General features: G+C 36.0%; 2 protein-coding genes and 1 long non-coding RNA gene across 3 annotated transcripts; all 3 read right to left on the reverse strand.

Moving 5' to 3' along the window:
* Positions 1-681: 681 nt before the first annotated feature.
* Positions 682-1,625, reverse strand: LOC135152699 (uncharacterized). Its single transcript, XR_010292105.1, has 2 exons — positions 1,351-1,625; positions 682-1,229 (listed from the first exon to the last, which is right to left on the reverse strand). It is a non-coding gene; the product is annotated as an uncharacterized LOC135152699 (long non-coding RNA).
* Positions 1,626-4,229: 2,604 nt separating this feature from the next.
* LOC108223513 (chlorophyll a-b binding protein 37, chloroplastic) lies at positions 4,230-5,722 on the reverse strand. The gene is made up of 2 exons (XM_017397814.2): positions 5,493-5,722; positions 4,230-5,008 (listed from the first exon to the last, which is right to left on the reverse strand). Exons 1-2 carry the CDS (start codon positions 5,636-5,638, stop codon positions 4,357-4,359), a joined length of 798 nt encoding a protein of 265 aa, XP_017253303.1. The 5' UTR covers positions 5,639-5,722; the 3' UTR covers positions 4,230-4,356.
* Positions 5,723-6,585: 863 nt separating this feature from the next.
* LOC108223163 (nuclear pore complex protein NUP133) lies at positions 6,586-16,267 on the reverse strand. Its single transcript, XM_017397281.2, has 8 exons — positions 15,879-16,267; positions 13,264-13,385; positions 11,387-13,180; positions 10,015-10,733; positions 8,791-8,943; positions 8,371-8,704; positions 8,033-8,100; positions 6,586-7,403 (listed from the first exon to the last, which is right to left on the reverse strand). The coding sequence occupies exons 1-8, from the start codon at positions 16,025-16,027 to the stop codon at positions 6,855-6,857; spliced, it is 3,888 nt and encodes a 1,295-aa protein (XP_017252770.1). The 5' UTR covers positions 16,028-16,267; the 3' UTR covers positions 6,586-6,854.
* Positions 16,268-17,121: the final 854 nt, after the last annotated feature.

Here is a 17,121-nt window from a genome sequence, read left to right on the forward strand (position 1 = left end):
CATAAATTTTTTAAAAAATAAATTATTAATTTATACTAATTAAAAATATGAATAAAATTATTATTTTTATATATTTTTGCATCATTGATTTAATTTTGTATCAAATATTAATATTTCATTACTAAAATATAGAAAAAAAAATGAAAACATCTCATACCCCATTTCATATCCACCTCCCCCACCTTGGTATCAAAAACCCATCCATATTTAAGGTATGAGTTTGAAATTTTATTTTTTTGAATTTGGAATGGACAAACCCTCCATATACTCATGAACCAAACGAGGAGTTGCAAGCATCTCGAAAAAGTTCCTTTAACCCATGAATCGACACTTGTTACAGCACCAAAATCAATAAAATTGTAATATCTTAAACGTAACATATTTTAACGATGATATGTTGCAGGATAAAATGAGAGTTTCGCAATACATGGTTAATGAGGCTGGTGAGGATCAGCCGGGTACTTTCAAAAGCAAGTTAGCCTAAATTTATCAAGTTAATTTCCTTGAAAACGGCTGAGCTCTCTGACACCATGTTAAGCGGTAAATTCTGACGAAATATAGGTAGGAGGAGGGCTTACGAGTATCATATATTATCTAACATATGCATGTGTTCTTTAATCTTCAGGTGTGTGCAAAGATTAAATCAACAGTACATTATTCGAAGACAAACTGATCCAGGAGTTGAGGAGAATGTTTTATAAACAATATTATTTTTACATTACCTTATTCCACTACTCTTTCTTACAGTAAATGGAAGGGAAAGCAAAACAGGCTCGACTGGAAAATTATAGCTTAGAAAGGCGATATTGTTTACAAATGCAATGAAGTATCGACATCCCATTTATCATAATTATATGATGGGCTCATTGCTGTTGTTGATGCAGGTAGTGCAGCATTGTTGGACCATAAGTTTAAAGAGGCAGTGTTCTTGAAGGACGTTGAATTCGCGTGTTTGTTGTGCAGTTCAAGGCCTAGATGGAGCGGTGATGCCTCTTGCTGGGATGATCTTGATGGAAAATTCGGGTCTTTATGGAAGTTAATGTTGGATTGCTCGAAAGGCACTGATCCTGGCATGGTGAATGTGTTATCAGGCTCTGGATAGATCAGTCTGTGATGTTCCTTTTCCTCTCTTTTCTCCCTCATTCTCTGTAAGTGTCTGAATCTCTCTTGAAGGAGCGCGATTGATGAAGTGCCTGAGATTTTATCGCCTTTTTGCCCTGCCATGGACTCTATTGTGGGATAAAGTGGTTAGAGAAATAGTTGTGTGTGGAGTAGATTTGCGAGTTTGAACAGCTAGCCTATGAATAAGTGCTTATATAGGAGAAACAGATGTTTTTCTATCGGTTTTACCTTCTGAATTTCTTGCTCTCGGGTGATTCTGGTGCTTTCTGTAGGATGCAGTTAAGAGAAGAATCGGCTACTCTGGGACTAAATCCAAGGAGAAGAGTCGGATTTTTTAACATGAGTTGGTATAAATGAAAGCAATAGGAGGGATTTTTTTAAAGGAAAGAAACTGTTCAGAACATAAGAACAAATAAAAGTGGAGAATAGCATTTGGAAGATTGTCGGCTGTTGATATTTGATTGAATATGTGGTTAGGTGATGCCTCGCGGAACTTGTTTGTTTTCTTGTGCTTAATTAGGCTTAATCTTTGAACATAACCGCTACAAAGTAGCTATCATGTATCTGGTTTTCATGACCTTTGCCAGACTTCAATTTTCTAATTTTTGCATTAGTTTTATGTTTTTTTTTACTGCAGAGATGCTGCAACTGATTTTCCCGGACCCTGCTGATACGAGTGTCTTGTGCACTGGTAGTCTGGTACGATGCAAGTCTCTGCAAACAAGAAGTCGAGGGCTAAGCTAATCTCCTGAAAGCCATTACCATTATTATATATCTGTTGTTCTGCTGTATTATTTCAATCTGATCTCTTTGTCGTTTTGAGGTTGGTTCGGACAGGAGAAAAATTGGCGCAAATAAATTGACAAAACGTTTGTAATGAATATTTGGCGGTTCACTTTGTGCTGGTGGAAAAAGACAGGAAAGCTCAATAAAGCTGAAGCTGTGCCTCAGTTTTTACTTGCTGTTTTTTCTCCTTCACCGTTTTATGTTTTTCGGCTTCTAATTTAAAACATACACAATCGGATAACTGGCTAGCTGATTCGAGGAAAATGTTGAGCATGAGATGCTAGATTGGAAGAACTTATAATGAAATGGTTTTATTTATATTATCAAGATAGCCATCTATATGAGCTTTGTTTGTTGTGTTTAGATTAACATGTAGCATGTTCTTGAAATAACCATGTAATTAACATCTTAATCTCATAATGCACATTATGATACCTAACCTTAATTATGTCAATAATCTTAAAAACTGTTGATTAATGAAAAGCAGTCTGTGTCTTGAGAAGCTGCTTCTGTTTTGTTTTATACCTTTGGAATTTGTAAATTGACTTCTAAATCTTCTCCTTAATTTTTTATTGCAGTATGTTCTGTGACCAACAAAACACGAGTCGCAGAATTTTACGAGCCTCCAGCATCTGGTTATGTATCAGAGAGAAGGACAGAACATCTTAGAGGAAGCCTAGAAGCTGAACATAGAGCTCAAGGAAGTTGTTTCCTAATAAGTCGAGATTTTTTTATTTTTTCTACTGATAGTTTTCTGTAGCTGGAACCATCAGACAGCTTCTGTGGCATCACCCTTTTGTTTTGATACACTGATTGACTCAACACTTAACATACTCCACTCTTTGTAAACCAAACTTTGTAGTACTGATAGATTCTGAATTCACTGGAAGACTAGAACAAAAGACCAAATTAATGAAATGGAATTTTTTCTGGGACAGTAGTTAATGAAGGGAACAATTCGGACATGGACCGATTAGATACTCTTTCTTAGATACTTTTTGTGGGATGAAGGATGAATTTTAGCTCGATTTTTACAATGGCATAATACTTTTTAACGGCTGCTAGGTAAGTTTAGAGCCTTACTGCTTAAAAATATTTGATTGTTTAATGAGCAGTTATATGTAAGCCAGTAAAAAGCAATATTCGATTGAACTGGACTGGTTTTAGCCATTCTGAAGTTTTCTGTATTCAAATGTAGTTGTATGGTTGTAGTCTAATTTTCGGATGGATTGAATGACAAGTTTCTGGCCTCCTGGAGTTCTGCGATTTATATAGTTATGTTGAACTGTTGGATATGAACATCAAGTCTGAATTTAAAGTTATCCCGTGAAATGCCTGAAAAAGATTGGGATTTGGGTCAGGGTTAACGTTGAGTTACTAACTCCAGCAAAACCTTAAGATGTTAATAGAGGGATTTAATCAGACAATATATCTTTGATTTGTATCAATAAGACTAAAAACATTTGGGGATATCTCTTACTTGGAAACATCCGGATGCTCTGAAACTTGAAAGCTTTAAGGTACAAATACAGAACTTCGATGTAATCAAAGAGTGTAAAGAGACCACAGATTACATGATTTTTCACTTTCAGGGAACAAAGTTGGTGGCAAAAACCCATGCATTGTTACACAGATTACATGCCTTTTCACTTTCCGGGAACAAAGTTGGTGGCAAAAGCTCACGCATTATTGGCTACAGGATCAGCAACATGGTCATAGAATTATAGAGGTTCTCCATAGGGCCCTTGCCTGTAACAATGGCCTGGACAAAATATCCGAACATTGCTGAGAATGATTCTGGATCTTCAGCTAATCCAAGTGGTTCAAATGCCCCTCCAGGGTAAATGACATCAAGTCCTTCACAGAGAGGGCTTCCACCAACTCTGTACCCTTCAATTAGTCCCATGAGCACAACTTGACTAGACCATATACAAGAATGCTCTGAGCATGAACAAGGTTTGGGTTCCCAATATATAGTCAAGGCTACCTTCAGAGAAGATTTGGAAACTGGCCTTGAACCACACAGCCTCATCAAATGTGACACCATTCTTGGAAAGGATTTCAGGTTAAACACAGCCCAGTGCACCAAACATGGCAATACTGATGCAACATTCAAAGAAGCAACTGATTAACAGAATGCAAGAAGTCGATCCATCCTGGCTGATTTTATAAATTTGAAAAGAGGTAAAATCTAGGCTCATAGTAGTCGTTGAGATATGTTATAATTTTTGCAGGTTTGAATGAGTTCTGCTGATATCCATCTCTAGCATTGGTGAAAGAATATTATTGTTGCAACCTAATAATCTAAGTGACAACAGGTATACCAGAAATACATATTCCACTCAGCTATATTAGCAATATCCGCGAGGATCAAACAGATTGAGTACAGAACTTGAATGTCACAAAACAAGTACAATTTTACAGCTGAGCAATAAAAGTTACATATTTTCACTTTCCAGGAACAAAGTTGGTGGCGAAAGCCCAGGCATTGTTGGCAACAGGGTCGGCTACATGGTCATAAAGGTTCTCAATTGGACCCTTTCCGGTAACAATAGCCTGGACAAAGAATCCAAACATTGAAAACATTGCTAGTCTTCCATTCTTGACCTCCTTTACCTTCAACTCTGGGAATGCTTCAGGATCATCAGCCAAACCAAGAGGGTCAAAAGCCCCTCCTGGGTAAAGCGCGTCGAGTCCCTCACCAAGAGGACCTCCTCCAACTCTGTATCCTTCAATTAGTCCCATGAGCACAACCTGAGTAGCCCAAATGGCAAGAATGCTCTGAGCATGAACCAGGTTCGGGTTGCCAAGATAGTCAAGGCCTCCTTCAGAAAAGATTTGGGATCCGGCCTTGAACCACACAGCCTCGCCAAATGTGACTCCGTTCTTGGAAAGGATTTCAGGGAAAACACAGCCTAGTGCTCCCAACATAGCCCATCTGCAGTGGATCACCTCGAGCTCACGGTTCTTGGCAAAGGTCTCGGGGTCAGCTGAGAGCCCGGCAGTGTCCCATCCATAGTCACCAGGGAATTCACCAGTAAGGTATGATGGAGTTTGCTCTGAGAACGGTCCCAAGTACTTGGGACGGTCAGGTCCGTACCTGTTAATCATACAACAAGTTTAGTAATGAACATAACAGCCCTCTTGTTCTGATGGAGAGAAGAACCGTGATTAGTTTTTTGAGAAATTTTAAAATAAATAATTTCAACGAAATCTTTACTTATACAATGTTCAACTCTATGTACTCCTCTATCCGTAGAGTACATTGAACAATTAACAGCTACTACAAGAGTGAATGTTTTTATACTGTGCTAACGATTTAATAACTATCTTTGTAACTTCAAAATGTTTCAATTTATACTCCTATCTATTATCTAGATTTACGAACACGATCATATTCCGCTACAAATTCTAATAAACAACCGGTTATAGTATACAATTTATTATGATACATCGAAAATTGTGCTTAAAAAGAAAAATAAACATATATTATACATATTTTATGTAACCAATCACCCGCTAATTTAATTTGTATTTGAGCAACTGTCTATATAAAAACCCGAAGACGGGACTAAAAAACTTACCAAATGCTTTCGGGTGCACTTTTAACAGTACGTCTCATGGTGATCTTGCCACCACCAAAGCTGCCAACCTTCCTAACGAGCTCATTCTGTGACTTGAGAGCTGTTTGGCCGGCGAAGGCGGAGTTTTGGATCGCAGAGGTGGCCATGTTTGTATTTTATTTTATAGATATACAAAAGGCTTTCTTAGTGTGAGGAAGAAGCTTAGTGCAGGGATGGTTTTGAGGGTGTTGCAGAGGATGTCTTATAACATGGAATGTGGATTAGGATTTCGAGAAATCTCCACGTAGGCGACGTGTGATTGGTCAGTTGGTGGAGTTGGATTTCCGTTATGATTTTCTTCATCTTGAGTTGAGGTTGCTGTGGTGCCATGTGGCTGGTGGCTAGTCTGTATCTTGTGGTGGTTCTTCGCTTGTTGTTATGCAGTAGGGCAGGGGACTCTGTGACTGTGCACCACATAAACTTGTGCTCTGTTTCTCTTTCACGGGTGTTACGAATAACGGGAATAAAAATAAAAATTATTTAATGAAGTTTAACGGTATTCTAAAAATTGAGAATAAAAATTACTCGTGAAAGTTTAACGAATGATTAATTTATTTATTTTTGACAATTTAAGCTTATATGTTTTACAAATGAGTATCTGTTTTAATACTTCTCGGGAAAGCCAGAGTCGAACCCGGGTGTCCCGGGACAACAGAAGATAAACCCACCATCGAACTTCAATAGTCAGACAGATGATTAATTAGAATTTTTTTTTGACAAATATGATTTATAGTCTTACAAATTAATTTGATGAATAAGATAGATTAATATATGCGTTTCAAAAAAAGATAGATTAATATAAATAATAAAATTAATGATAATATTATATGGGATTTAGGGTCAAATATGCCTAAATTCTGAATTTTGTTAACGTTTTAATTTTAATTTTAAAAAGGTTAATTTCGATCGATTTATACAGGATTTTTACGAATATTTGACCCGATTAGTTGAAATACTACTCTTGGACAAATTTCCACTCAATCAAAAGCGAAATTCTCAGTCTACTGATTATCAAAATAATAGTAAATTTTCAGAAAGCTACTTTTTCACTTCATAGAAAGAAAAATCTTTTAAATTACGTCATAATTGTAACTTAAAAATAGTTAAAAATATATAACAAAATGAATATGAATTCTTTCATCATGTACACAACTTAGATATAACTTTGACTACCCCCAGAATAGTATGATAAATACAGGCTGAATCTTTGAGATCTTGTTCTTCGAAACTCAACTCATGATTGCAAGTCACTGTAGTTACAACAATAGGCATTACCGTAATTCATTTAAACAAAATTACAAAAATATTAATCATTACTGTTCACTATCCCTCCATTGGAGAAGGACTCCCTTCCACCGTCAAATCAGCATGAAAAGTTCCCAGCATGATAGCAGTCAGCATCAACTTCCCTGCTTCAGGAAAATCCTTGTGCTGCATAAGGATTGCTTCAACAGAACCTGTTTCTTTTAAAGAAAAAGAATCAGTATTCTCTTGTCTCAGAGGAAGCACTTCCTCGAAACCTCCTTCAAAAGTTGCTGCATTGGGTCCATAGCACCTCCGAGAAGCTTGGAAAAGGATAGTTTCTTTAAGATACTCGTGGGTTTCTTCCTCACTCCAGCCTTCACTCATAGAAGTTTGATAAATTTCCCCCCATTCATCCTCATTAGCAGCATTCCTCCAGCACTCCTCCAGTAGGCTTGCGTTGGATTTAATGAAAAATGATGTAGACCAAGCAAAAACATCAAAAGCCCAAATAGAAAGTTCTCGATGCTGACTTCCAAGGCACAATTGAATAAGCTCAAGTGAAGGAAGAAGCCGCTCTCCAATCTTCCGTGTTTCTTCATTCTCAGGAAGGAGTTTTAATATTTCTTCCTAAAATAGTCGAACATAAACAAAGATCGTCAAAAATGTCACTCTACAAACTTATTAGGATATGTAGGTTTTTTATGCAAAAGGGAGGTGTGCCACGTTGTCAAAAACAATTTCTAACAACGTTCATAAAGGGAGTACAAGTAATTAAATACTCAACAAAAGACTGAAAACTAAAAACAACTAGAAAAGTTGTAAGCAGCTTAAGAACCTAACAGCATTCATACTGAAGATTATTGGCTGTGAACAAAGAGCACATTAAAAAAATATCAGATATGACAAGTAATTACAGCAATTACGAATTAAAAAAAAAGTAATTTATTTGTGCATTGTTCACTAAATTCTTTTTAAGTTGGAGGTATGCTATGTACAAAATAATACAGTATTTTTTATGGGATGTTGATGTGTTCTGTTAGCCATGAAAGTGTTTACTTATGCTCTATTATTCTGAAAATGACCATAAAAATCAGTACATGGTGTAGCACCTCCTTAGCCATAAGAATATAATTCCTTGGATAACAAATATAGATGCCATGAAACACATAATCTGTGCAACTTCTACGGAAACTGAAAACAGGTATATAGTTTAGAAATGCATTTAAGAGCAGACCCATTTTTTATATGCAGCATACCTGCAATTTCAGAAGCTTCAAATCAGCTTCAATCCGCTTTAACTTTGTGTCATAATCAGCAGACTTACCTGAGGGATTTTGAGTATATATCAACAGTTTTGAGCAGAGAATTAAGATTAAAGTATTACAATGACGAATATTTATTACACTTTATATACTTTATCAGCACACTATTTTCAGATATATAATGCAACTTTAATGCCACTAAACCGATTAATCCTCTCAAATTTCATGCCAAGCAGAATCATTATATGACAAGCCCAGGAGGGCAGTCTTAGATCCTAGATAAGTAGCAAAGAGATCAAGTAAGAGAAAAGCATTAGTTCAGAAGCAAAAACCTGCCAATGCAGCTATCTTTGATAGATTCAGAAAACGTTTCCTGTCTGCCAGTGTAGGTTCTATAACTGGATGATGAGATTCAAGCACCTCACTTTCTGGACTAAAGCCAGCATTTTGAGAAAAAGCCAGTTTATGGAGAGTTTCAGAGGCAGCGGAAAATTGATGAACGAACAACTGATGAAGCCAGAGGAGGTCATTATGAAGCTTTAGGAAAGTAAGCAACTCTTCTGGAAACTCTTCCCCAAGTTTAATTAGCTTGGAAAATTGTTTATTATTGTACAGTTGCTCAAAAACATAGTAGCTAAACCCTCCCTTTGGCCCCATGCTCTCATGCTGTAAATTAAGAGATTAATGAGAAAAATGAGAAGGTTAGAGGAAAACCAGTATGCAAGTTGAAGCAGAACTTTTTGGGATGATACCATATAACTTCTAAGAAGGTCTGAATCATTGAGATCACAACATATAGTCCACAGTGTTTGATAACCCTCATGGCGGTTAGCAATTGACAATAAACGAGAAGACAGCTGTCTGAATATCTCCTCACCCTGCTCTTCATCTCCTTCACTCAAATCCTGCAAAAAGGAAGAACTTGTTTAGAAGATTACATATTGCCCTAAATTTATCACCATACCACGACGACTTTAACATCTTTTCTAAATATAGCAGACCACTTCAGGGTGGAGGGAAACGGAGAAGGACGTTGAGTCGTTGACAAAAGAAAATAATTAGGTAAATGGATCTGTTAGCGGCTCATTTGTTACGTCATCCTATTCATAGATTCAAGTTAGTTGACAGTAACCAAAACAGTTTTCACAATCCCCACATTACCACCACTTATAAAATAAAATCCAATTTCTTTATATCCCAACTTCAAGAACACTGGTCTCTGTATCTGCCAAATCCTCATATCCGGTGCCACAAAAGCAATGGCCTCCATTATATGTCAGACAATATATGGTGAACAATAAACAATGAAGTACTACAAGAATTGCGTGTTATTGCAATTGGCATCAGATTTCCAATAGGAACCAAAAAATAGCATTGAAAAATTAAAGGATTATAATTACTAATCTGTCAAGAGAAGCAACCACACCAATACATATATTCAAACATCTCAAGAGTACATATTAAAAGACTTGGCCACTGGTACACAGGAGATGCATACATCGGTCCCCCAAATTAACTAGATGATATAACAATATGTGACAGCAGTCAACAATATAATTTTCCACAAACTAACTACATCACCACTAGGCCTAGATCTGATGCATAATCTCTTCACCATACAAGTGAATGACATGAACTATTGTGTCAAGGAAAGTGGTGAGATGAATGGAGATTATAAAAACCTTGAATGTGACACGTCCCAGGAGTGTCAATGATCTTGCCTACAGTGCAGAAATTATTTTCCTAAAAAACCAACCAAACACTATAAAAATCATAGACTCTAGCTACTAAGACGCAAATGAAAATCACTACTGTTTTTTTTTATATTCTAAAAAGGAAAGAGTCAAGTGCAGTAGCGATCATCAATTTCTAAAGCTTATAGCGTACCAAATTTTACATCATGGCCCACTGTACAAGTAAAAAAATGCTTTCATAACAAAACTTTCCAAAGAAGAAAACTGAAAGTCGAAATTTACCTGGTAACTGGGTTCAACAAAACTTTTTGCTTGCCGATAAAGTGAGCTAAAAAGTGTGTCTCTTCTACTCCAATACTCATTTAGTAGACCTAAGTTGTCTTCTTTCAGATCGATTTTTGCTGTTATCGCACCAGAATATGCCTCAAGTAGCACTTCAGCCAGAACTTCTAAGTTACTATAAAACTCCAACCTTTTGGGCCTGTCAAGGCGATTTGATTCATTTGAGATCTGAAGCAGGAAAGATGCAATGCTCCAAAGCCCACTTCGTACAACAGTTCGACAATACCATGGTGTCAAACCCTCAGGAGATGGATACCACATGTGATACTCATTTCTGTAATTCAATGCCGTGCGAACTAAGAGTACACACGCATTTGACAATTCGCAAGCTCGTTCGAACTGAACAGGTAGTTGCATCTCCTCAGTAATTATAAACTCCAGATGTCTATCTAAGCAACTATATACTTCTTCAAGTTCAGAAACTTTACTGTAAAAGACTTCGGCATTGTCCCTATCCATCAGGAGGACAGTATTCCTTCGCAATTTCTCTCCAACTAACTGAATCAGATCCCAAAGTGGACCAGAAACTTTATTTTCCATTGTAGAGTAAGTACCGCCAAGTCCACTTGAGCGGTGGCTAATGTTGTTCTGCAACTCCTTCAGATGAATCACAGCAGAAAGTTTTTCACCATGTTCCATTATAAATTGCAATGATTGTCCTAAAAATAGTATAAAATTATAAAATTCAAAAAAACCATGCCTATGTAACCATAAATCATGTACGGAAATAGAAGGGAAGTTAAGAACCTTTTTCTTTCACCTACAGAGTCTGATGCAGATGTTAATAAGCATTTATAGGCCCTACTGTTTCTTCTTTGAAGCCCTATAGGCATTATTATTGTTTCATTTAGGACAAGTGTGGCTTATAATATCTTAACTAAGAGAAAGTAATTAAAATATAATGCATTCATCTTAGCACCTCAGCAATGGACTAAAAAACCAGAAACCATCAGAATAAATACAAAAAACTATTTCTGAGTAAATATATATATATCATCAATCATATTAGTATTCAGGTCCAAATTAGTGAGTGCGATTCCATGATGAAAAGTTTGTGCCAATCTAATCTACAGGATGCTGCTGTAAGTTGATTGTAACTCGCACGGGGTTGCCCACATATTCCGTGCAACTATATTTGGTTGCGATAAATGATTAACACACTTAAATCACCTAATTTGCATAAAAAGTTCATATAATTATGCATTAGCGATAATACGATAGTATGAGCAACAATCAGTGCTTAGCATCGAGGGAAATAAGAAATAGAAAAAGATACTGACATAATAAATAATAAGTAGGAAAAAACTTATACTCTGTTTAGAACACAGTTCCTCGTGGCATTTTGATAATGCAAGGAACTGTAGAAATTTCTGATGCTTTTGCTGCTTATCAATGAGTTGGTTGGAAACAACAGATAGAGCCACGAACTCAGCACCTCTAGTAGTTGTCCAATGCTTGGCTAAGGTGTCAACAATTGATTTGCTGAGCCTAGTGAAAACACTTGTTTCTCCATCCCTTTCAAATGCCCTGGAACTATTTAGCTTGTCGAATGCACCAGTAACCTGACCTGATAAAAGAAAATCATTGAAAAGAACATTCAGTAAAGCTTCTGATTCCTCATCTTGAGCAGTTCTATGTGTGATCCCCGTAAACACTGCTTTTTGTTTGTCTCCAGCATCCCATGCTTCAGAAGTAGCCCTTCTGGGGACAATATTACCGGAAAAGGGAAAGTTTCTCCTTTCCACTTGTGCAGATCCTTCATTAGAACTTCCTTTCCGTGACAAACTTCGCTCTGGCGGTTCAACACCTCCAAGCAAAACCGCCTTTTCAGGAATTGCCCATAATCCAGCTTTCTGAGTGAGAACGACCCATGGTCCGTCATCACCATCATCTGAAGGCAAGACTGAAGCATCAAGAACTTTCCCAGCATCATAGGGTAGATCAAACTGATAAAGCCGTGTGGAATCTCTCCAGTAATGTGAGACTGTAGAAGTACCGTCACCAGAAAGTATGATTGCAGACCCAGACGGTTTACCACCAACCTTTAATCTCATTAAAAATAAGATATCCTCATCCTCCACTCTTGCTTTTGGTATAATTACTTGAAGAGGAGCTTTTTTCTCCAAAACATTCTCATCTGTTTGCTCAGTGCTTTCTGACGAAATTCTTGGCCCAGATTTATATTGCATGGTCAGAAGAGAGTACTCTATGAAACTTGAACTGGTGACCCGATCCTTGCAGAAAGTGGCAATAAGAACAGTAATTATTTTTCCAGAATTGTCGAGTTGCAGGTCCAAAGGCCAAATTCGCTTCTGACCAGCCAGACCCTTCTTAATACCTAGATCACCATCAGGGCTAATTATTTCATGCGACCAGCGCTTTGAAACTTCATAAAAATTATTAAGGTTGACAGTAAAACATTGTAACTCATGGTCTGTCAACAAAAGAAATTGTCTTTCGGTTTCTTCCAAAGAATGATTAGCAAAGTGCCAAGTTAATGACCTCGGATATCCCTTACTTCTGTTGACTTGGTTGATATCACTTCCTTGGAGGGATAACCCTAAGACATTATGAATAGCCACCTTACGCTCGATACCATTAGGGCTACAGATGAATTGGCAAATATCACCACTAGAGCTACAAGCAAGAGCCAGACAGACATTAGATGGATAAGTGGCAGCAGAAGCAATAAAAGAGTTGTAATAGTTTGAACCCGTTTTCTGTTGACCAGGCGAAAAATTTGCTTCTGTATTGTCAATACTTGTGACAGGAGAGGTTGTTCCTTCAGAATAGATGTTTGCCCAATACACTACGGCTCGACTTTTCAGATGACACAATATAACACCAACAGAGCTGTACTGTTTTAGAGATTTACTTCTACTCTTATGCATGCTATCCCTAATAATAATACAAAGTGACCAGTTATTCCCAAGTCTCGAATTTATGCTTGAACCTCTAATATCTGATACAGTTGAGGGAATATCAAGCACGACACATTTTCTAGATTTAGCGGACGCCAAGTACTCCCATATAAAAATTTTGCTTCCACAAATAATCCATGCCAAGGATGTCGCCTTGTCAATCCCGCCAGAGTTAAATGCATCACCTGACAGAGAAGACAAAGGTTAGCCAAACGAAACAATTCACAACTTTGAACAAAAGGTGGAAAAAAGTGCAAAAACTATAAACCATGCAACTGCTTGTGCATTAGATTAGCTTGCTCATTGCGAACTACTTCAGGAAACTCTCCAACATATACAGGCTTATTTGGATCCTCGTCATCCTTGTCACTTTTCTTCCCTGGTGAAATCCTGTGTAACGAGCCACAAAAGGCATTAAAAAGGATTTCTGTGCTGCACTATAATATCTGAGCAAAAAAATAAAAGAAAAGTATATTTATCACTAACGTAGGCCCCATTCAGCTTAACTTATTTTTCAGAAATAAGTCACTAGTTTCTGAAAAAAGTACATTAATGTAGTATACTTTTTTCTGAATAGAAGTAACTTATTTCTGCAAATACAGAATGTTAAACCACTGTTATATATGGGTCCAAGTTCTATAGAGTCTACAAAACATTGGAGTATCAGAGTCCAAAATTTAATAAAATATAATCTAGTCATTTCAATTTTCATTTTTTTTCTGTTCTACAATATTTGTAAACATCGGACAACCTACAGATTATTTTCTACAACATAATCGTTGTAATCAAAAGGTAGAACAATTACTTTTACAAATCGCAGAACACTATGTTCTACAATATAACTCATAAGAAGAACAATGATTTTAACGATTGTTAAAGTTGAAAGATGTTAATGATTAACTGATAATTATGTTTAAGACTACTTATATATGATTAATCATATATAAATTTGAATGATCAAAGATATTGTGCCCGTTTGGCTAAACTTATTTTTCAGAAATAAGGGCTTATTTCTGGAGAAAAATACATGAAACTCTACTTTTTTCTGAAATGAACCTTAATTTTTTCCCCATATAATGAATATTAAACACCTTCTTAACATTTATATCCAAAAGAATTACAAATATATGTATTTTTAAAAAAAATAAAAAAATAAGTCCTTCATAAGCTCTTAAATTATTTACCCAAACATGCCCATTATTTATGATTAAACTTAAAGATTATGACTGGTACTCCAAGACACTAGCTTAAATGTAGACTCCATAGAACCTAACTCATTATATATGTTATACTAATAGGGATGGCAACGGGTTGGATCGTTTCGGATATTTGAGATATCCAAATCCAAATCCAAATTATTTTTAAAATCCAAATCCAAATCCAAATCCAATCGGGTTTCACATATCAAATCCAAATCCAAATCCACGGGTTTCGGATCGGGTTCGGGTTTATCCAAAACCTCAATCCCGAAATTTATATAGTATTGTAAAAATATTATTTTTGATTTTTTCACACTTAAATTTCATTATATTTAAAACTAAACTACTTTAATAATAAAGTATTACACATTAATAAAATCTTGAACCGTATTTAATAATTTCTATTTAATAATTTCTAAACACAAATCTCCACTATATGGAGTATGAAATTTTAAAGTAACTCATTAGTTAAACAAAAAATGTCACTATAACCCAGGAGTATACACATTCACACTCTACCTATATATATATATAAACAAAATTTAGTAGATTTAAAGTTGAAAAAAAAGTATATTAGTATAGATACATGCATACATACATACATACATACATACATACATATATATATATATATGTATATATATATATATTTGGATTTTTTTTCGGGTTTCAGGTTTGGATCGGGTTTGGATCGGATTCGGATTTCGGGTCGGGTTTCGATACGGAATACCTAGTATCCAAATCCAAATCCAAACTCGTTCGGGTCTAAAAATCAGATCCAAATCCAAATCCAAATCCAAAATATCGGGTTCGGTAAGATCCATTCGGGTCGAAACGGTCGGGTATCCATTCAGATCGGTTTTTTCTGCCATCCCTATATACTAAGTGCTTGTTTGGTTACCAATAGGAAGTTAATTCCTATGTAATTTGAAATCACCATGGAAATTATAATAAATGGGAAGTTAAAATTTGTGTTTGGTTGATAGACAGGTTTTAACTTCCTACACGAAGTGCAAGTTACCAAGGGGGGTCTAGGTGAATAACTTCCCTTGATTTGTAGGTATTTAAAGTTCCGAGGAACTTACACTTTCCCAACTAATGTCAACCAAACAATTTCATCGGATACTACTTCCTAGGAATTTCTACTTCTCAAGTATCTAGATGTCAACCAAACAAGCACTAAAGTATATTATGTATATGTAAAAAAATATTTCGAAATAAGTCCTTATTTCCATGAAAAAAGACCGTCAGATTAACCCATCTAGTTCTCTGGAGGCTTTCTACGCTATCCATTTCTAATCAATTACGTTGACCTAGTGAATAGCAAGTCAATTAAAAAATAAGGCGTTTGTAAAATAATCTCAGCATTTGCATTCTAAACAGCTTACAGTCCTTAAAATCACGTTTTAGGCTCTAAAAACAACTTGTTTAAGTGAGTACAAACAAACATCACTACAGAGACAAACTCAGAAGGAGCCTGTAATTAGTTGTGTATAAACAAAGCAGAATAATGCACAACTGAACCTCGATAACCGCACACCCTGGGGACCGGAGATATAACTAATTTGTCCGAATTATTCATTAATCGAGTTTAAACATATGAAACACGGATCATATTAATCGAGTTTATTCGTTTATCGAGTATTCGAATATCGAAAATGTGTGATGTGGGAAGTAGTAGTACCTGGCGAGGACGGAGAGGCGGGAGGCCCAGGGGGCGGGAGTGCCGGTGGAAGGGCGGTTAGCAATGTGGTGTGGTGTGTGCGGCGAGGCAGCTTCGGGTGGCTGTGTAGTTGGGCGCGGCTTGGCTCTCTTTGTGCCCGGAGAGAACATTCCGAAGGTTAGGGTTTTAGGTTTTTGTTGTTTTGGGGTTTTAGGGTTTTGAAATTGGGGTTTTAGTGTTTTGAGTTGGAGAGAGTGGTGAAATGAGTTGATTAGGAGATTGTGGAAGAAGCGGCGAGTGGGGAGGAATGCGGTGGCCGGAGAGTGGGAGAGTCGCCGGCTGGTTGTTTTGATGAATCGGAGGGATGTGGGAGTGTGAGTTCGAATTTTTGAGTTCGCTCTGCAGTTTGTAATCAAATTCGAAATCGAAAAAATTTGGACAGCTCATAAAAGTTTGTTTACAGATTGCATTCTTTTTAAAAGAAAATTTTTCTAAAATTTGTGGAAAAAATATGTAAATATTTTGGTATCCAACCTCAAGAAAATATATTTTTTATAATATACATAAATGCTAAGATATATTAAAATTATTATGAACTTATTATCTATTTTGTGTAATAGCATTTTTTTCATAGGACAACATTAATTCAAAGTTTTGAGTTTTTTGATTTATTGATATTAATTTTTTTGAAAACATAGGATTTGGCAGATTCAATTTGTATTAAAATTTTTGATGTCGTTTCAAAAACTAAATAAATAAAATTTGATGTGATATATTTACCTTTGAATGAGACTAAATTAACTAAATTATGAATCAGTCATCGTTTATGTTATTTTTTTGAGTTTTGCAAATTTCTAGACCACGTCTAAATTTTTGCTGGACAATCGGCCATCAAAAATTCTAACAGTCTGTTTTGCGAAATTTTTATGCTGGTTTTCGCAAATTTTAAATTGTATAATTTATAATAAACTTTTATATAAATATAGTTTATAGTTTTTATTTCCGTGCTTGCAAATATATTTGGTACCACGGCTGCCTACCAGATAATCGACAGATAACTAAACATAACTAAACAGCATAAGAAAATGATCTTTTAGATTGCAGACCATTCACATAATGACAAGCCAGCAGCCAAATATCCCTGGTTTGGTTCAATTATGAACAAGATGTCCTCTCTTTTAAAGTAAAGGTAGACCCTTGATGCAAATAACATCTCGTCACAGTCACAAAATAGTTCCTTTGATACTGGTATCTATAAAGCTAA

The sequence above is a fragment of the Daucus carota genome, chromosome 5 (assembly GCF_001625215.2).
Source record: "Daucus carota subsp. sativus chromosome 5, DH1 v3.0, whole genome shotgun sequence".
Lineage (NCBI taxonomy): Eukaryota > Viridiplantae > Streptophyta > Magnoliopsida > Apiales > Apiaceae > Daucus > Daucus carota.